This window comes from Taudactylus pleione, unplaced genomic scaffold, assembly GCF_031769625.1.
Source record: "Taudactylus pleione unplaced genomic scaffold, aTauple2 ptg000149l, whole genome shotgun sequence".
NCBI lineage: Eukaryota > Metazoa > Chordata > Amphibia > Anura > Myobatrachidae > Taudactylus > Taudactylus pleione.
This window is the reverse complement of record NW_028284551.1, coordinates 2,359,077-2,381,945: the sequence shown is the minus strand read 5'-3', so window position 1 is coordinate 2,381,945 and position 22,869 is coordinate 2,359,077. Positions and strand designations below refer to the sequence as shown.

Genomic DNA, 22,869 nt, shown 5'->3' with positions numbered 1-22,869 from the left:
TATGTCTCGCATCCTACGTCATGTCCGCTATTTATTAGATTAATCGAGTACATCGACCAGGGTATGAACTGCTCGCTATTCTTGTGGTTGGTTTTTGCTACCACAATTTTGCGAGCAGTTCTGGCTATAAAATAACCCAGTGACGTGGTCAATGACGCTGCTGTATTAATTCTGCATACCCTTAAAACGCCCGTTTTGACCTTTAAGCACGCCTGCGTTCGGATCTCCACTCCCCGTTTTCAAGCACCTTCCCCTGTTACCACCCACATACGCCTCATTCTGTCACTCAAAATAGCAGGCATTCGCTATTTTGCGAGCACACGATTTTCGGCCGCATTGACTGGTTCGCGCATGCGTATTACGATCCGTACGCATGCGCAGTTGGGCAAACATCGCTCGGAGCGAACGAGCGGCCGCTTACGAGCGGCTCTGAATCAGGCCCATAGAATGCGACGTGCCCCAATTAAAAGACACATTAGGAAAAAAAATGACTATTTATAAATATATCAATACACAAAGTGTGTGAAGTGCTGCAACACACCCAAGAAAACAGACTGCCGTGCTTTATATTGTGAGTACCGTCATTTGTGCTCTAGAAATACGGAAATGCAAAAGAATTGCATTTTGCCAATTTACCGCACATCCTAATCCATTTACTTACAAAGTGTGGGTAGAGTCAATATGCAATTTTAGGCCTATCCAAAAAAACAATAGCAAACTTGCCATCTATGGGATTTCAAAAGAACTGCATGGCATAAATGGAAATACTTGGGAGACATATGACCTCTGAGGATCATTCTACCTCAGCAAACTATCTAAGAAACTATGCTTTAAGCCAAGCAATAACATTTCTTCAGGGATTATTGCCCCAGTATAACAAAGTTTAAATCTTTCTGCAATTAAGCGAATGAAGTTGCTCTCAGCAGATCAGTCATTAACTCAAGGGCCTAAAATACTTTTGAAATGTGCTGGAACAGTTCCCTGGCTGAAGTCTCTTACCTTGCCAAAGCCTGGATTTTCGCTGCATGTCGCTCCTCCTGTTCTGCCACTTTCCTCCTCAGGTTGTCAATTTCCAGCCTGAGTGCTGAAGAATGTTCCATCTCCGAATCAAGCAGGTTTCTCAGTGATCTGGAAAAAACGAGAGAAAACCATCTGCCACGTCCCTCAAACACTGCCTTCTTCCAAAATGTTTAAATTAGAGAGATCAAAAAATGGTTGAGTGTAATTCAGGTCTCAAACAGGGTGTAATAAATATGTGTGTGTGTGTGGGGGGGAGGTGTGTGTCTGTGTGTATTTAAAGTGTATGTACACATATCTGTGTAATATATGTGGATGTCTGTGTGATATATATGTGTGGGTGTAAAACATATACAGGTTGAGTCTCCCATATTCAAATATTCTGAAATACGAATATTCCGAAATACGGAATATTTTCAGCATGACTGAGATAGTGAAATCTTTGCTTTTTGATGGTTCAATGTACACAAACTTTGTTTAAGGCACAACATTATTAAAAATAAAGTATAACATGACCTATAGGCTTTGTGCATAATGTGTATATGAAACATAAATAAATTTCATGTATGTACACAAACTTTGTTTAAGGCACAACATTATTAAAAATAAAGTATAACATGACCTATAGGCTTTGTGCATAATGTGTATATGAAACATAAATAAATTTCATGTATGAACACAAACTTTGTTTAAGGCACAACATTATTAAAAATAAAGTATAACATGACCTATAGGCTTTGTGCATAATGTGTATATGAAACAAATTAATTTCTTATATGTACACAAACTTTGTTTGAACCACAAAATGATTGAAAATTTTGTATACAATTACTTTCAGGCTGTGTATAAGGTGTATATGAATCATAAATGCATTCTGTGTTTAGATTTGGTCCCTATTCCTAAGACATTTCAATATGGTAATACAAATATTCCATAATACGGACTATTCCGATATGCAATATACCCCTGGTCCCATGCATTTTGGATATGGGAGACTCAACCTGTATATGCATGTGTAATATTATGTGTGTGAGCATCACATTACACACCCGTTAACTAAATGTATGTACTGTATGTAGACAAGTAATAAAATGTATTTATTTTTTTATGTCAGGGTCTGAATCTCATCAAAATACACCAAAACACCACCATGCTTGGAGCCCTCTTTACTGGAGATTCATTGTAAACATTTCATACCTTCCAAGTCCAATAAAAAAAAACATATCGGCTGAGTGCTATACTCTTACCTTAAAAAGTGCACGCTCCTTAAACCATATTAACGTTGATTATTATAAACAGAGAGAATCATAACTCTAACGGCAACCCAATTGCCAAGAAAAACGATGAGCATCAAGCTGGATACACACCATACAATGATGCAACCTAGCGATGTGATGTAACGATACACTGCACACGCTGTACATACTGCACAATCTGGCATATGACGGTGCAATGTATTGTTACATGCTACATGTAACTGCACCACGTCATTTATTGCATTATTACATCTGCTGTGCAGGACAGCAGGGGGGACGGATCAATGAACAACCGTAGGGAAACGACGGATCGGGCGTACACACGTTGTGTTCGATAAATATTTCTGATCAGATTCGTATAATGTGTACCCAGCTTTGGAGCGAGTCTGCCCATGTGTCTCATTGCTTTCGCTGGTTCCTTTTGAATTGAAAGGCTTCACCCTCGAGAGTATTGGTACAACTGATAAAATTATTATATTCTGTCAACTATTCAGTGTAATAATTAATACAAATTTGGATAGCCCTCAATTCCATGCCTGTCAGCTACAAATCACTTGTTAAAAAGCATAATATTGCGATTGCTTTTCATTTTTAGTTCTGACATCACTGGTGACACACAGATTTTTGTGATGCAAGGACTTTGAAGCCAAATTAAAAGCTATTATTTCAAGTATGTGAAGAAGCTATAAAATAATGTATATATTAGATAACATTTCTGTTAGAACAGTGAGAAATATAATTTCTATTTAAAGGACCTATTCATAGGTAAACAGAGATCATTTCTCACTTGCAATCATATATTTTGAAACATTACCCATAAATAGCAATTAAAAATGGAATTAGGCATATTGCTGTAAATTTCTGTTACGTGAATGGGGACTGGATGTGTCTCTACACTTCACCAGGGAACATGCTCACACGCCGATTGTGTGTTTACATCACGACGGAGGCATGCCTGGTGCCTTTTCAAACTGCTAGGTTGTCCCATGCTCCCGTCCCCAACACCGTTCATAACCATGCGTTCCATGCGACAGGTACATGGAACAGGTACATGCAACAGCCGCCACTGTGAGGTTCTGCTCCATGCATCAGTGAATCAACAATTAGTACAGGTAAAAGCATTAAAGGTTTCCTTTCAAATGGTCTAGGGCAGAGGTTCCCAAACGCGGTCTTCAAGGCTCCCCCAACAGTTCAGTTTTAGAGATAATCCTTGGTTGAGCACAGGTGACTAAATTAGTACCTCAGTGAATTTGATTTAACCATCTGTGCTCAACCATGGATATTTCTAAAACTTGAACTGTTGGGGAGCCTTGAGGACTGCATTTGGGAACCTCTGGTCTAGGCCAATTAGCAATGGTACTAAAAACTTACGTATTCTGCTGTTCAAGTTCGTCTTTTCTATTCATCATGAGCACACAAGCTTGATGAAGTTCACCTAAAGAGATAAAAACGTAGAACAAAATAAATATCTTATACATCTACGATTAAAAAGTAGCATAATATAAATCACTGACCAGCAAGAAACGTACACAAATGTTCAGCCTCATTTATTGAAAGGTTACATTATTTTGGGTGCCCCCTCCCGCTGAGCATCTATACGATTGGGTGCCCATCGGAGCAATGTAAGTCAATTCAATGGTTGCTCCATTTGGACACCTAAAGCCGCAGGGGGACACATTTCTTCTTGCAGCCTCCTGAGGAGCAAGAAGAGAGGTTTGCATGCAAATCCGTTGTTTGGGCACTGTGGCCGGAGCCGATTGAATGTGGCTAAAATGGCTGCTGTGGCACTGAAAAGGTTAACCTTCGTTTGGCAGTGACATATTTAGGGCGCCATGTACTGTAGATGTATTTGTAAGAATGTGTTTTAACATGTTATATTTAATGCACTATGCACAGTTGTGGAGATGAATTTTTACATGTACAGCCTATACACTTATAAGGAAGGTGTGGCCGCAGCTTGTTTACGCATACACAGCAGTAGTGGTTCCAGGTGCCGGTGGTAGGAGCCTGGGTGGAAATAAGCAGTTCCAAGTGCCGGTGTAGGAGCTTGGTGGTGGCAGTGATGTTACACACCCATGGTGCAGTGGGCGGAGTCAGCAACAGGCGGTTACCAACAAAAAGAGGGAATCCCTAATACCCCAAGATCCAGTGGGATCAAAAACTAATCTGTGTCCGCTTGGAGGGAGCAAGGTCATCCGGTCACAGGCGCCCTAACCAATTTCTTTAGCTGGGTTTAGTCACCTTTCATGGCTAAAGCCGGTGCTTTCAGGCATGTTATATAGTAATGGGCGCCTGAACGGATAAATAATTGAAATGCTCTGTTGGGCATCTATTCGTATAGACGCCCAGCAGGGCGCGCGCAAAACAATTGAATCGCCCCATCAGAAATACTGTAGTTAAAAGCTGCAATTTTGCACCTAGAAAATCATGTTGCGATGTAAGGGGTGTAATGCATTTTATTTTTTAATGCAGGAAAAATACTGGCTGCTTATGCAAATAGATCCCAAATACTGAACTGCTTCATTTTACACTGCACATTAGAGTTGAGCTAGGTCTCATACCTCCCAACTCTAAAGCTGGCCACACACTAGTGCAACTTTCATCCAACCATCCAACTAGTTGATTGGTTGGAATGAAAATCTGGTAAGGAATGGGAGCAAATGATGATCAGCAATTTGCTCCTAACTGCCAGAACACAGATGAAAATGGGCGCCAAACAAGTTTGTTAAATGTTTGATCTAAACGATTTGTTCAAACAACAGTTTTTGTCCATTTTCCGGCGTTTGGTTGGAATGAAAACTTGGTAAGGTATGAAAGCAAATGACAATCAGCAATTTGCTCCCATTCAACTAGTTGGCTGGTTGGATGAAAGTTGGTCTAGTGTGTGGCCAGCTTAAGTCCTTCCAAACATTTTAAGTTCATCCACCAACCCTTCTTGCAGCATTTAACCATGGTTCAAAATGGCACCTTTGAGCTGAATTTACTTCAATCTATAAATTAGGCCCTTTATGTTTTATGATAGATACAAGGGAAAATAAAGTTCTGTTAAGGCAATGTTTCTGGCTTGCATGAATAAATGAATTCTATCCTCGTTCATATGTAAATCTTCATCAGCGTCACTAAATAATCCCATTTCCAAATATAGGCTTCATTTCTAATATCATATGTCATAACATGAAAATCCTATTTCTGGCTTTGATTTCACTGAAAAGTTAAAAATAATCAGTTCACATTGCACTCATTTTTTGTCTGGCTGCCAGCCTGTGCTATGTGCAGTTATGCTAAAACAAACCTGTTTCTCCCTTGCTTGCCTGTCATCGATCTCTCAAAATGGAACAGTGTGCTCATCTGTATAATAAAATAACAGGAAGCCTTCTTTCTAAATAGTGTCATTTAAAGACACGTAACTTTATTTATTCCAGCACCCCTGCCATATATAACTCGTGGTGACGTCAACTAAGTGGCAGCTATAATTTAACATAATTCATTACTTTGTACAGTTATGAGGATAGCTAATAGGCTAACAGTGCCTCTGTAATATTTGAAGCAATGTAACACCTGTGGCTTGGTGACACAGAAATACACATGCAGTGTTGTAGGCACATCACTGTACAACAATGACAATAGGAGGTAGTAAGGTGGACGGAACCAGGTTGAAAAATAAATAAAAATCATATATGAAATAAAAAAAATATTTCTCAGCACTGTTTCACTCTTGAGTATGGTATGTAGCAGTACAATATCTTGCCGTTGCAGGATTGTACACATAACAGCCACAAAAGTGCTCTTATTTTTTACTAAATCTGAATGATATTCTGTGGCCATACAATAATATGGCAACGGCGAAATCGTTCGATGTTTGCATATTACGTAGAGAAAAGTGATTAATCTCTACGTTACCTGCTTTCATACATACTAAGATTCAATGTAAGGGTTATATTTACTACGTGTGGGTTTTTAGAAGTGGAGATGTTGCCCATGGCAACCAATCAGATTCTAGCTATTATCTTTTAGAAGGTGTTAGATCAATGATAAGTAGAATCTGATTGGTTGCTAAGGGCAACATCTCCACTTCTAAAAACCTGCACTTTAGTAAATAGTGCTGGCTATAGCACATTTGGCACTTAACACTTCTTCTTACAACTCCCCCAATATCACATAAATGTAACTATTCTATGCAATTTATTGATTTGCTGGTATCTTACCAAATACACGGGTTAATGAACATGCATAATTTTGTAAGAAATGAACCTTTCGGTGCAGATGTAGAGCTGAATGTGTTCCTGTTTGCAAACCAGGAGATAAATGTAAGAACCTGCGGATTGCAGACATCAGCGAGTCCCATGCGAGACTGCACCATGTTTTAAAGAAGCAGTCATTTAAAAGGCAAAACCAGGTTGATGTTGCCCTTATAATGATCGCTACTTTAAAACAACGGGCAGTCTCGCAATTCACAATGTGCATGTTTCAAAAAGGGTGCACATAAGTACGAGTACAAGCAATGCAGAGTCGCACACATTACTGTACAACCCAAGAGGCGGAACTGTGCTGTAATGAGGTGTATTGATGTAAGCGAAACAGTGTGTCACTTTTGCACCTAATATAGAGCAGATGCAAGTACATGCTGCTGCTGATGATGATGACCAGTAGTATACCAGACATACACATAAGCTGTCTAGTATTGGTGCTGAGTAAGGATTTGAGGGCGTTACATGCCCCAATGTAAGCAAAAACTACACAGACACAAGAATGACATGTAATGAAAATAGCTCCAATGTCGTCCCCCACCTCCCACACACGCTCAGGATTTCTTGTGTATGGTTCAATATAGATTGACAGTGGGAATGCTGACATTCAAATGTCGACACCACACTAACCCAACCTGTAACCTAGCAACATTTCAACTGTCTACCTAACGACCAGCACTAAATTTCTTAAAGCAATAAATAATGCCCTAACTGAGCATTGTCATCTCATTGAAAGGAGAGGGAGATGAGTGTTGATATCACAGTTACACAGTGCACCTCCTTATGATTTCCCTGCTTTACATACATGGTGGAAGTAGGGCTTTTATAAACAGTGCAGCACATTATGGACAAAGTGGTGCAACCTTGCTTAGTATTAGTTTAGAACACCAGAGGCTGTGGCTGCACTTTATAAATTCATTTCTGCTTAAAAAAACAAAAACGTTTTCATGATTTAAAGCAGCTTTGCAGGGATTTCAATTCAGCGCGATGATGAATAGCCGCGGGAGGGAGCTCCCGCAGCTAATTAATTAAATGCGCTGTGTGCCTTGTCGGGAAGCAGGTAAGTGAGAATGCCGGTTCTTGCGACTTAACCTGGGTGTTAACTCGCGGTAACTGGCATTCTCCAACTAAAGTGCCGGGGACACAGCTGTGTGCCCGGCACTTTTGTCGGATTTCTCCTCGCATCCACAGGGAGGTGCGAGAAGAAATCCTTTGCCCACCCAAACAGCGCATTGAATTGAATAGCTGCAGGAGTATTCTACATGACACTGAATTGAATTCTCCCCTTTGTGACTTAGGGCCTGATTCCGAGATGGCCGCTAATGCCACCACTGCTGCAAACTGGTACGTAGCAGCCTTTAAACATATACAAATGTAGCAGCCACTGGGATTTGTATATAAATGCCCACAGGTGGCTTCCCAAATCCAAGTGACTGCATACAAAGACCAGCAACCGTTGTAGATTAGGCTGTTATCAGTGTTCTGAGCAACCCTATTGGTACTCCGGAGCCATGTTTACAGAGTATGGGATGGCATTTCAGGCTGACACATGCCTGCGTTAGGCTGACAACCTCTCCGTTACCGCCCACAAATGGTCCCTGCCTGCCAACCACTTTGCGAATAACTCCTCACTGCGAGCATCAACGATAATGAAATTTGACGCATGCACAGTGTGACTCCGACGTGGATCACCGATAATCACTCAACTATGTAAATATCGGCATTGGGTCCATCCCTGTATCAGGCTAAATCCATTTATTATCCAGCTACTGTTTTAAGATAAAGCTCGATAATCTGACAATTTCTCATCACCCTGGTGGCACTGTTGCTATGCCTGACTGATCTTGGCATCAATTAGATGCTGATCTTCAGCTGTTAGGGTCTGCTGGGCATAATTACAATGTATCCAAGGCTGAGCAGGTGAGAGAAATCAGCAGAATAATTAGCTATGTTGGAAATACCGAACATGACAGATATGTGGAAATAATTATTAACATATATTCTCAGATTCCGTATGTGCATGTAAAGCATGTTAACACATGCTTCCCATTAAGTAGGGTCTTACCACTAACCAGACAACTTGTGCCTTCTATAGTACTACAAATACAAACATGGCAAGCAATCTCATCTTGCCTATGTTTTACTTGTACTGTATTGTGTAGAGCAGGTTTAGGCAATGAATGGTTCTCCAGCTGTGGAACTACATGGTCACTGTTGGCTTCAGCAAGTGTTGGCATTTGTAGGTTACACAACATTTTTCTACCTACAAGAGTAAAAGTGGCTTACTGGCAATACAACTGCAATAGTTTTCTGGGCATACTGCAAATAAGCTCTCTGCAATCTGAACTTTTCTTAATACAGTGCTAGGTGACACACTGAAATAAAATGTAAAAAAAAATTTGACATTTTCAATAGTTTCCTTTATGCCATCAATATAGACAAAAAATGATGGTGTACTTCTTTTATTCTATGCTTTTGTTATTGTACGATCCTGTTCCATATTTTATACCTGCCATCCATTTAAAATGTGGTTGCTATGCAACAAGCAAGAAGCCTCTCTGTTATTTAGAATCCACACTAATGGCCAAGGGATAGCCATTTTACACACAAGATTTCCCTAGCAATCAGACAGCATAAATACACAAAATAAGCTGGACACACACACACACTCATGCAGAGCAGGTCATCGGAATATTACTGTACACGGCAGATTCATTTCATTAGTCACATTTTTATAGGGAAGGTTTCCAGACAAGTATATGAGGGTTTTTTTTTTTTGTTATTTTTTCCTATGAATCTCTTAAAATGTTTTTATACATTCACCATGGACAGCATTTCACTTACAAACATTACTTTTTGTTTACTTCTCTGGGGAATCGGAAATGTGGATGCAGGGATTTAGCTAGTTGCATGATAAATAAGAAACAATACAAGGGAGAAATAAAGAAAAGATCAATTTCTCCCCCTGGTGGTTGCAATGTTAAATAGCATTTTGAAAAGGACACAAGATTTCTCAGCAAGGGTGTTAAATAGCAACGGGAAGCTTTCAACACTCCAGCTATATACGGATAGATTACGTGTGTCATCATCCACACTCACAAAACTAGACCCATGAATGTTAATGAGAGTAATAGTTTAGTCTTAACAAGAATGCCCAATTGTTGCTGCTTCTTTGATTTAAACAATGGAAACGTGGAGAGATTATTAGTGTTGTCATCATTATATATATTAAATTATACACATAACAGAAAGCCAATTACTTACAGTCTTATATTTTAAAGTAGGTCATGTATTAATCATTTTAACAGCAGTGGTTTTTGACAATGAATATATAATACTTTAGTATTTTCATTATGTGTCTTATTTTTATTATGTACTTTTTAAAAAAAATTAGAAGCTGTCTGCATATCCTATAGCTGCAAAGATTCAGTGACAAATTGCTGCATGGTGTTAAACTGGGGCAAGTCTGATCGTGATACTGAGTGCATTGTGACCAGAGGAATGTCTGGATCAGGTAAATGTATTGTACTGTAGGTCTGAATCAGAGTAATGGTCACACACAATGGGCGTGAATCAGATGGATCTCTGTGCACAGACGCAAACAGTGAGTTTTTGCATACAGCACATGCACAGATGCTAATTTACATAATTTCGCATCTCTCCAGCCTATTCAGAGACAGACAAACTAACCAGATCTGTCTTTACGTGGAATAAGGCATTACAGGGTGGGAAAATTGGATTTTTATTCTATGGGCTATATTCAATTAGCCGCTGTAAATTACAGCGGCTAATTAGCTCGCCCACTGCTCGCTTGGGGCTATCCAATTAGCCCCGAAGTCGGCCTGACAATGGCACTTAACAGGGTCTTTTTTTCGGGACCTGATGTGTCTCAAAAAATAATCTACGATAAGTGCCGTTTGTTCGCCCAAAATAAGGCGAGAACACATAGGGCCGCGAGCTTATCGCGGCTCCTATGCGTTAGCGGGCGAACTATCCTATTAATTCGCCCGAATTAATAGGATAGGGAGGGAAAAAATATCGGCAAAGATCAGGGATTATCGGCGAAAAATACTCGTTTTTCGCCGATCGCGGGGATCAATTAGCGCCCGAACAGTGTTCGGGGCTAATTGGATATGGCCCTAAGTTGTGCATACGGAAATGGAAGCCTGTCTCTGACAGGTCTCCTGCACCTAGCATTGGGCTGATGCAAGTGCAGATACTAAGGATGATGGATCTCCTGCACCTAGCATGGGGCTGGTGCATACACAGATACGAATGATGACATGTCTCCTGCACCTAGCATGGGGCTGATGCAAGTGCAGATACTAATGATGACGGATCTCATGCACCTAGCATGGAGCTGGTGCATACACAGATACTAATGATGACATATCTCCTGCACCTAGCATGGGGCTGATGCAAGTGCAGATACTAAGGATGACGGATCTCCTGCACCTAGCATGGGGCTGATGCAAGTGCAGGTACTAATGATGACGGATCTCCTGCACCTAGCATGGAGCTGGTGCATACACAGATACTAATGATGACATATCTCCTGCACCTAGCATGGGACTGATGCAAGTGCAGATACTAATGATGACGGATCTCCTGCACCTAGCATGGAGCTGGTACATACACAGATACTAATGATGACATATCTCCTGCACCTAGCATGGGGCTGGTGCATACACAGATACTAATGATGACGGATCTCCTGCACCTAGCATGGAGCTGGTGCATACACAGATACTAATGATGACATATCTCCTGCACCTAGCATGGGGCTGATGCATACACAGATACTAATGATGCCGGATCTCCTGCACCTAGCATGGGGCTGATGCAAGTGCAGGTACTAATGATGACGGATCTCCTGCACCTAGCATGGGGCTGATGCAAGAGCAGATATTAATGATGACGGATCTCCTGCACCTAGCATGGAGCTGGTGCATACACAGATACTAATGATGACATATCTCCTGCACCTAGCATGGGGCTGGTGCATACACAGATACTAATGATGACGGATCTCCTGCACCTAGCATGGAGCTGGTGCATACACAGATACTAATGATGACATATCTCCTGCACCTAGCATGGGGCTGATGTAAGTGCAGATACTAAGGATGACGGATCTCCTGCACCTAGCATGGGGCTGATGCAAGTGCAGGTACTAATGATGACGGATCTCCTGCACCTAGCATGGGGCTGATGCAAGTGCAGATACTAATGAAGACGGATCTCCTGCACCTAGCATGGAGCTGGTGCATACACAGATACTAATGATGCCGGATCTCCTGCACCTAGCATGGGGCTGATGCAAGTGCAGATACTAAGGATGACGGATCTCCTGCACCTAGCATGGGGCTGATGCAAGAGCAGATACTAATGATGACGGATCTCCTGCACCTAGCATGGGGCTGATGCAAGTGCAGATACTAATGAAGACGGATCTCCTGCACCTAGCATGGAGCTGGTGCATACACAGATACTAATGATGCCGGATCTCCTGCACCTAGCATGGGGCTGATGATGACAATTGCAGTGGCTGGTGTAACATCAATGGGCGGCGCGGGTTTCCGTTTACAGACGCATGATACCCTACATTAGCTCTACAGATCCTCGCATAAGAATAAGGTAGAAAATGATGCTTCCAGGGCCAACCGCAATTACAAGCCCATTGCATGAACCAATGTGAAAGATATTAGGTTTCCCAATCTCCAGCATGACACATACTCGAACATGGTCGCTGTAGAAAATGATTTTATTATTTTTGATGACTAGTAATGTTAGGAATTGACAAAGGGTGTGTTTCCTGTCTGTTAATACAGTTCTTCACACCATTCATGTACTATATATATAACATTATAAGTAACCCTTAAGGTTGATTTTACATCTAAGTTATGAAGACCCCTTCCAAACATGGCAAATCAGATTCCACCTCTATCTCTTATACTGTCCACTGTGGATCTCAGACTGCAATGTCTACAGCCATAGGGCCTGATTCAGAGATGGACACTGTAGCACAGCCAGTGCAGCTTTCTACATAGTGGCTGTGCTAAAATATGCAAAAGCCGCAGGAGGCGTCTTAGGCATAAAAACAACGCCCACTGCCGGCTACTGTGATCTGCTGCAGCATCCAAAGACGCGGCATCGGATCAACTGTGTGCATATCGGACATCTGAATAACCCTCAGGTTACTCAGGATGTCTGGTTAAATCATGCAGCCGGGGACAGTGAAGCTGTGTCCAAGGACGCAGACATTGGCTTCATCAGTGAACAGGGCCGACATGCCCCCGTTTTCTGGAACACTCTCTATCACCACCCCCAAATGCCAGCAGCATGGCAGTCATGCTGAAAATCTGGCGCACTGCAGTCGATACCGCAGAAACAGATGTGCAGTGCGGCTCCTGCGCAAGCACAGATCTGCCAACATCGAAGATGTACATAATGATCAAATTTACGTACATCTCTGATTAGGCCCATAAAGGGGTATAATTAATTTATGTCATGCTGTTAAAGACTACAATTAGCCATTGTTTTAAGAATTATGAAACATGAACTATGCTGCCCTGCCTGTACATTTGCTGTTGGAGTACATGCTTTGTAAGAGTGAGACCGTTCTGACTCAGTACACAGTCCATATTACTAACATTTCCCCTATTGTCAGAATAACGAATACTGCAACACAAGATTCAGTTAGGACTAGGCAGCTTCAAATTACTCTCATGTTAAATCTCTCCTTCTTGGTTGTGCTTAAAACATTTAGGGCCATATTTAATTTGAGGCGAAAAGTCAGAGTTTGGACTTTTCGTCATCATCAACGTTTTTTTCAGGGATAAAGTATCGGGCGCGTGCCCGCTTATTCCCGTATTCAATTAGGATCTGGCGAAAACAGGACCCGGCGGAAAGGTAATTATCGAAAAGTCCTGTCAGTTTTTGGGGAACTCATGCTGTCACTCCCCAAAAGATGTGGGGGATCACTATGGGTACCCCCGATTTGGCCTGCTGAAGGTAGTCTGGGTTTTTAAATAGCCGCGGCAGGTGCATAAATGCGGCTTTAGAAGAAGTGGTAAAGAATAGCACTTAGGTGTTTTTTTTTTTTTTTAAATAACTTGTCCCATCAAATTTGGGGTACATGAAAATGGGTGCAAGCATATTTTTAAGCCCCTAAAGTCATTTTTTTTTACAATTCTTCAAAAAATCCACCTGCTACTACCACCCGCATTCTAGAAAACACCTACCGCATACTTGGGGACCCCCACCCGAGTCAATTTTGCTAGTTTGAAAGTTTGCCCCTCCCCCCCACAATTTTTTTTTTCGCCCCCAAAATGAAGGTATATTTTTTGGGGTGTCCCAAGAATTTTTATTTTTACTTTTTGTCATACATTTCATTAAGGGTACATTCCAAAGGCTACAGGCTATTTATTTCTTTTATTCTGCACCCTTAAACTCCAATTCTGCACTCTTTTCAGTGGTGAAAACTTATCCCCGTTTTTTTAACAAAGACTTTTCGCACCTTTGAAATTGAACATGGGGATAAGTGAAACTGGCGAAAATGATGTCATCGGCGATAAATTATATCCGATAACTGACTTTTTGCCCCATATTGAATATGGCCCATAGAAATAAAATCTCAATACAGCTTATTGTATTGATGTCAGATGTGCATGTACACTTTCAGAGGTTTAAGCATCCCTTTATCATTTAAATATTCTGAAAAATGACAATTATTCACAGGTTCTTTCTATGTTAATGAGGGTGATGACTTTCATTTCAAATTTACATGCCGGCCTGATGGAATAATTACATACAGAAAATCAGGACCACATCCAAAATATGCATGCAGTTACTTGTTACACTGAAATACTTTAGGCTGAGCAATTAAAATATTAATTGGCTTATCCTTTCATTCCGAACGAGCACTAACTTTTTATGATGAACAGGGTGATATCAGACCATCGTTTACATTTTCGTTGTGCACTTGACAGCTGAGGATCTTCACTTGTGGGTCAGATCTTGAAAAATGAAAATCTCCTTTTCTGCACTGCCAACTAATAATATAATTATTACCCTGGCTTTCATTTTATTTTGTACAGAACTGCCTATTTGATAGATGAAAACAAGTATAATTTTCAAGTCTAAACAAGGCCACCCTTAGTATATAAGGCTCTCATGATGGTGGCAACAAATGTACACATATGGGTGCCCTGCACACAAATATGGCTGGAAAGTTCCCAGTGCCTATCCTGGCAACATACTTCCCAACTTTGCTCTGTTCAAATGATGTAGAAAGCAGAAATTATGTTGTCACATCAAAATGAAGGGTGTGCTTATTGCTTCTAAAGCATTAGATTGACCAATCACCTCAAATAACTTTTCAACTCAAATTAACAAGTGTTGTGCTGCATAATTTATACCAGTGAGAAAAGGGAATGTTTTGCACAGTATGGGTGCAGCAATAAATCTTTGTATACTGTAGATTTGGGATATAGAAGTTACTGCTTGTGTAGAAAATCCTACTACTGAAATATTTGCCAAAACACATTAATGTCCTAAAGGGGTTCTTTTATATATTGAAAATGATACTGTAACCAAAAGTTCCAGTAAAACAACACTGTGTGCTTTCCTTTGCACATTACCATATTGGAAGAGGGGGAGCTGGAACTGTGGTAGAGAGCCCCTTTGCATAAGTCTGTCTCCAAAATATGAATATATGACAGAATTAAATTTACAAACTGCTTATTCCTCCTCTTCCATCTTATGACATTGCTAGTGACAATGACTACTATATGTTTTGCTACAGTGTACATTGTAAAGGTTAATACAGTCATGCCATATCCCTATATGTAGCTTGTACTTTGCTCTGTGTTGACTTCTAATATCCTTATATTTAACAGTAGGGGTGTATTTACTGTACTACAAATCAATGGTGTGAAATTCCAGAGATTCAATCATTGAGATCCACATTTTCTCTGCCATTACACATTGCATTTGTAAATTTGAATTTCACTGAATATACAGTATAGTGTATATACAGATCTGGTGGGCATGACCACTGTCAACTATTTCTGACTTTTAAAAATATGGGGAGCTATTTCTCAGAAAATAACCATTTTACAGACAATAGGGTGATTCTAGCTTCACCATTACTTAGGGTACCCTTTAATAAATATGCCACGAAAAAGCTTATTTGCTTCAATCCTTGACCTAAATCTAATTATTACATTATTAGATGCTTAGCTTCAGTCCGTATTTTTGTATCGAGATAAACATCTGCCATAAGATAACAAAATAAGTAACCGGACTTCCGGTTCCGGGTTGATGGAGTGAGGCAGCTCCAAATCTGAGCTCCCGTAACGCATCCCAACGAGACCCTTTTACAAGGCTATTTTAGCCTCAAATACACCCGGCAGTGCAGCTACCACGGCAGGAGAAACGCCGCGCCACACCCAATATGGCGCGGACTTGGAGACAGAGGCGCTTTCCCCGGCATCTAAGAAAGCGGCCGCAGATGGTAAGGGCTCCTCTCCCTACAAGGTATGTCGAGCACCGGATGCCCCAGCTACTTACGGAGACATAGTGGAGTCGATAAAAAGTACAATGACCCCACTGCTCACACAAGCGGTAGCAGACATCACAGATCAGCTCAGCAGACTCACTCAGAGGGTGTCAGACTCAGAACAACAATTGGTCGCAGCACAGCATGAGATAGGTAACTTGCAGGATTCTATCTCTTCCCTCCATAAGGAAAACTATCAATTATGGAATAAGGTCGACGACCTTGAGAACAGATCTAGAAGAAACAATATTAGACTGGTGGGGGTGCCTGAATCTGTTAAAGGAGCAGCACTAGATCACTTTGTCCGCAACACACTACCTTCTCTCCTGGCAATTGAGACTGAGTGCAGGGACATAGTTATCGAACGAATCCATAGAATTGGACACATTCCCACACAAACCAAACCTCGCCCCCGGGTGGTCCTATTCAAGTGCCTCAATTACCTACATAAGATGATCATCTGGTCAGCATCCAGGAAAATAAAAGGACTAAAGTGGGAAAATAACAACCTTTATATATTCCAAGACTATTCCGCAGAGCTGACTAGGGCGCGAAAAGCCTTTTCCCCACTCTGCTCTCGCCTAATATCGGAAGGCCGTAAGTTTGGGTTGCTATACCCCGCTAGGCTTCGTATCTACGATGGCAAAGAATTCAAAGACTTTTCCACGCCAGACGATGCCTCCGAATACTTACGGGAACTTTCGCTGGCCTCCGTACATGATATGGAAACCCCCTCCTCTAACCCAGGGTGACGGGTAAAACAAGACAGACCTACTATTTACCTACTCAGTGATTCATTCCTAACTACTCCATTAGTTACCTGCAAGGCAATTCTCACCATGTTATCTTCTTTTCTAGCTGTTGGTTACTATTCCTTTAAACGGCAGTTATAATTACAATAACTCAATATGTTATGGTTACTTTTCTTTTCTCATGTGCCGGTTACGGTAATAAGTTTTCTTTAACTGCAGTTTGTTCCATTTGTATTAAAACTTATCATCATCTTCATTAATCCCTACCTCATTAGCTCAGCAATAATATACAGGGGTGTATAATAATAATAATTATAATTATTAACTTTAAGAAGATATCTTGCTGGGACAAGGTGCAGAGTTTTCCATTAACTCCCGGTAGTTCAAACGATTCATTATGTTTATGGCATACAAGTATTACACTTGCACCTCCTGGAAGTTAAATGTTCTTAACAAACTTGTAATAAGTAAAAAATTCAATACCGTACTTTGGAGGATACTCCTTAAATTGCTAGCATATGATTTTTTTATTTTGATTTCCCCTTCCTGTCTATCCTGTCTTCTCCCTACTCCCTCCATTATACATAATCTGGCAAATTGGCAAAAATGGTGTACCTCTGACCGCCCTCAAATAAGATGTTCAAAACGCTTAGTCAAGACTAATAAATGCCTGACATCAAAATAGGTTCCTGCAACGTTGGGGGCTTCAACTCCCCAGTAAAGAGGAGAAAAATATTAATCTCTTTAAACAAACAAAAAATTGATGTAGCCCTAATTCAGAGTCCTAAAACTAAATATTTTGGGTTGGTCAGTTCTAGCTTCGGCACCATTTACCTCAAAGGCCCGTGGCGTTGTAATTTTAGCAAGAAAGCAACTCCCAATCAAAGTAGTATCTTCCACATCAGACCCAGAGGGTAGATATGTCCTTACGACAATTCTACTCTCAGATGTGAGATACATCCTTTGTAGTGTTTATGCACCGAACAACTATTCAAAACGTTTTTTCCAATCTCTCACATCATTACTGTCCCCACTATCCAATGAACCTCTCATAATATGCAGTGATTTTAATTTAGTCTCATCCCATATATTAGACTGTTCTCCACAACCCACACGGCTCATCCACCCCCCTAAACTTGGTATTCCATTATTTGCAAAAAGACTACGACTAATAGATATTTGAAGAGCCTTTCACCCTATTGAGAAGGACTTCACATGCCTCTCTGCCGCACATGGCACTCTATCAAGAATTGACTACATTCTCTTCTCGCATAGTTTATTCCCGAAAGTCACAGAAGCCACAATAGGTCCGATTTCCCTATCCGATCATGCACTAGTAGCGGCTACCCTTCATTTTTCAGATGAACCTGGCCTGGTTAGACTCTGGAAATTCCCTTCTTATCTTTTCCAATCCCCCAAATTCCGAGATCGCTTGTTATTAGCCTGGGAAAATTACAAAAAAGATAACTCCACACATCTTGACAATAACCCTATTTTATTCTGGCAAGCAGCCAAAGTTGTAATTCGAGGAGAAATCATTTCTTTTACCTCAGAATACAACAAAAAATACGCAGCTCAATACCTTTCTCTTCATGAATCACTTACTGAAGCCTTTCAGCAATATAAGCTTACACAAACACCTCAAAACAGAGAACTATACTTATTGGCAAAGACTCATTTTGAGGAGTTTATGCGAACAATGGGAGAGACAAACCTATTTTCACTACAACATAAATTCGGCAACAACTCAGGCCGACTCCTATCTAACTTGCTCAGTGGTACTAGACCACCAATGATCATTCATCCTTTGCAGACCTCATCTGGGTCACTAACCACTTCCAATAAAGAAATTGCCGAAGTAATGAGATTATTCTTTAACAACCTATATTCCTCCCTGCAAACTCCTATGTCCCCCCCAACAACTGACCTTCCTTTCTATCCCTCCCCCTACTCTCCAACCCCAATTATTGGGATTCTCAGTCTGTTCCAGTCATCACGACAGAAATGGCACAATCGTTAATTACCCCAATAACATTAGATGAAATACGTAAAACCATTCAACACTTACAACCTAACAAAGCCCCAGGCCCTGATGGGTATAGTAGTGAGTTCTATAAAATTTTGCTCCCACAAATAGATGATACTTTACTAAAGGTATTTAATGCAATGCTCGCTGAAAAAGCTCCCCCACCCCACTTTAATTCCGCTATTCTAAAACTAATCCCAAAACCAGTTAAAGACCTTTCATCCCCAAGCTCATACCGACCTATTTCCTTACTAAACCTGGATTACAAACATTTAGCAAAAATATTAGCAGATCGCTTAAAATTAACTCTTCCACACATCATTCACCCGGACCAAACCGCTTTCATATGGGGAAGGCATTCAGTGGTTAATGTCAGAAAAGTGTTAACAGCTATCTCTGCTTCTACAAATGCCTCTACAACCTCTAACAGTCTTATCCTCTCCCTAGACGCAGAGAAGGCTTTCGACCTTATATCCTGGCATCATCTATTTAACACCCTATGCAAATTCAGTTATCCAGCCCCATTTATTCAAATACTAAAATTCCTATATCACCACCCCCAAACACAAGTATCATGTAACGGCCACCTCTCACCCCCATTCATTATTCAAAGGGCACCAGACAGGGTTGCCCTTTATCCCCTCTACTATTCGCCATCGCACTAGAACCATTGGCAATAGCATTGAGATCCTCATCAATTTTTAGGGGCATTCAGATTGGAGATGTTGAATTAAAGGTAGTGTTTGCAGACAACATGCTCCTTTTCATCTTGGATCCCTCCTCCTCCATCCCTGCAGTGATGGAAATTATTTCTTCTTTCGGCACAGTTTCCGGTTACAAAATCAATATCTCCAAATCGGAATTGATGCCTCTGGGAGACTCTCAATCCTATCTTTCTCACACCCAAACAAATTCTCCCTTCCATGTAAACACAACAAAGATAACCTATCTTGGGGTTAATATCCCCTATAACCCCACCAATCTCTACAATTTAAACTTCACTCCCATCATTTCCAAAATCACTACGATGTTAGACAATTGGAGTTTTCTCCCCCTCTCTCTCTTGGGTCCCATAGCAATCTTGAAAAGTATAATTTTTCCAAAAATATTTTACCTGATGCAAATCCTACCCATCAGCTTAAAGCCTACAGATCTTAAACGTATTAACAAAGTGATGACACGCTTTATGTGGCAGTAAAAAAAAAAAAAAAAAATTGCATTAAGCAGATTACAATCTACTCGCCCCATGGGGGGGACTTGGAGTACCCGACTTTACGGCATACTCCTTGTCCGTTTTTTTAAGATATATTGCAGACTGGCTTCTCGAAAAATCGTGCTATGTGGACTACCCTCTTGATAAAGCCTAATTTGCCCCCTTTTCTCCCGGTGCCCTCCTTCATGCTAAATCAAAATATATCCCCAATCACATCCTCAATCATATCATTTTCCATGACACTTATCAAACATGGATTTCACTTAATAAGAAATTTAAAAGAAATCCACACGCTTCCCCATATGTACCCCTGTGGGGAAACCCATCCTTTACACCTTCACTCTCTAACAAACTTTTCTACGCATGGAAGGATAAAGGATTAAAAGTTGCCTCGAAAGTGTTTGACCCAGGAGGCAACATTACACAATTTACAACTTTGCGAGATAAATATAGCTTACCACAACACCACTTTTTTATGTTCCTTCAGACTCGTCACTATATCTCCTCTTTATTACCAGACATTAAACTCTCATCTACTCCAGATCCTCTTTTGAAAGCTTTAACTTTATGCAGTCAGCTTCCATACAAAACTAAACTCATCTATTCAGACATAATTCAATCCTCCAATACATCCCACTGGGAAAACCTGACCCAGCTGTGGCAAAAAGATATTCCTGACATTACCTCTCTGACAGACTTGACGAAGCACTATGATACAACCATTAAGGCTTTAGGTTCAGCCTACTTACAGGAGGTGCACGCGCGCACAATCCAGAGGGCGTACATTTCCCCAACCCAGTATAAGCACATGGATCCTATCTGTTTGGGACAATGTCCCAAATGTCACCAATCATATGCAACATTCTTCCACTGTCTTTGGTCTTGTGGAAAAATCCGAAGATTTTGGAACAAAATTCTAAATTATATAAAAACTATATTATCTATCTCACTTTTGCCCGATCCTTTGGCTTGTTTATTGGCAAATTTAAAAAAACTGAGATTTTGAACCACATGGTAACTCTATATCTCCGTTATTAACAATAGTCAACATTTCAAAAAAAGTTATATTGTTGCACTTATTTCTAAGACTCAAGCTTATTTGTCATTATTCTGTGCAAACACTGCTAATTTCTTTATTGATATAATTCCCCAATCCCGACCCAAAAATGGTTGGAGTCAGCGAATCGTGGATTTTTTTCCTGATCCACCAGAGGATCACCTATCATCAACGAACAGGGCATCGAGGCTGTAGAAGTACAGATGTGTCCTTACACATCTTTGCCGCAGTCGCGCTAAAAAGCCACCTTGGCGCGCCAGGTCCTGTGAGACTCTTTTAGCGCCAGGCATTTTTTGTAGAGCCAAAAGCACTCCTGGGCTTGAGGCAGCGAGACCCTACCGCAGGGTCTCGTCGCAAGCCCGATGGCCGCTCGCTACTGCTGTGGGTGGTCACCCACAGCTATGCGAGCGGCCAGGAGGCCGCTTCAAAAAGGAGCAGGGACGGCCCTGATTCAGAGCGAGCGCTCTGTCAGAGCGTCCGGCTCTGAATCAGGGCCTCTGTTACTATTTCTTAAGACCCAAACTTATTTGTCATCATTCTGTGCAAGCACTGCTAATTTCTTCCTTGTTTTGCTTTATTACTGGGATTATTGCAGTATACCCAAAGTGGTTGCAGCACCTACTTTTTACTATGCACTTTCACTGGATATTACCCCTACCTGTTTCTCTTTTTTATCTTTAATGTCAAATTAAGTTGTCATAGTAAATCTTTTGTGAAAAAAAATAAAGAGATGTAGCTGTAAGTATCTTTGTATTAGTCCCCTAACCAGGGGGTAAATGTAATAGGCTGCGGCTTTGAGGCTTCAGCGAGTCTTGTGCGAGATTGCCTGTTTTTTTTTAAAGTAGCAGTCTAATAGAAGGTAAAACAGATTTTGCCTACTAAAAAACTACTACTTTAAAACATCAGGCAGTCTCGCATGTGACTTGCCGATGTCCCAAAACTGCAGCCTATTACATTAAACTTGGTCTATAATGAAGACAAAACAAGGTTTATCTATTTGAATCTTCCCACTACAGAGAGACTGGGGGGTAAATTTACTAAGGTGAGAGTTTTTAAAAGTAGAGATGTTGCCCATAGCAACCATTCAGATTCTACTTAACACTTAACTAGCACCTTCTACGAGATAATAGCTAGAATTTGATTGGTTGCTATGGGCAACATCTCCACTTCTAAAAGCTCTCACTTTAGTAAATTTACCCCCTGGGAATTATTTGTGTGTGTTACAAATACTTTATTTTCTTCAATCAGAAAAGTAACAATTTAGAATTCAATATTTCCCTTTAAAATAGCAATTGAACAGAACTGATTTGAAGTACATAATTTAATTCATGCTAACAAGAGACATTAAAAAGGGGGAGAGGTGGTGGTGGGTGGGGGGAGATGGGACAAAGATCCCCAATACTTACTAACTGTCATGGAGTCTGGCTCTTGTGCTGCAGGCAGTGTGCTACTCATCGGAGTTACAGGAGCGGGAGGGCTGGCTTCCATGCTGTATGGGAAAGATGGAGTTTCAATGTAGAATACATGAAAGCTGACATAGCCATTGTTATAACATCACAGTGTTCTCATGATGAAAAACACTTCTCAATTCTTATCAATGTAGTGACTGTGGGCCTGATTGAGATGTGCAAGCTAATACAATGGTAGCTGCGATTTTGTACGCACCTGCTGTGTGAAATTACGTTAATGCTACATCCTGGGAATGTATTGAGTCGCCCACCGGTGGCGTCGCAGGTCCA

The 22,869-nt window shown here is 40.8% G+C and overlaps 1 protein-coding gene across 2 annotated transcripts in view; it reads right to left on the bottom strand.

Annotated features, from left to right (window-relative positions):
* Nucleotides 1–22,869, bottom strand: part of SNX29 (sorting nexin 29) — a 682,594-nt gene that overhangs the window by 594,315 nt on the left and 65,410 nt on the right. For both annotated transcript variants that reach the window (XM_088474249.1, XM_088474250.1), the window contains exons 11-13: nt 22,537–22,619; nt 3,645–3,708; nt 1,000–1,128 (exon numbers count right to left, since the gene is read on the bottom strand). In XM_088474249.1, the coding sequence (XP_088330375.1) occupies nt 1,000–1,128; nt 3,645–3,708; nt 22,537–22,619 (276 nt within the window). The remainder of the gene's footprint in view (nt 1–999; nt 1,129–3,644; nt 3,709–22,536; nt 22,620–22,869) is intronic.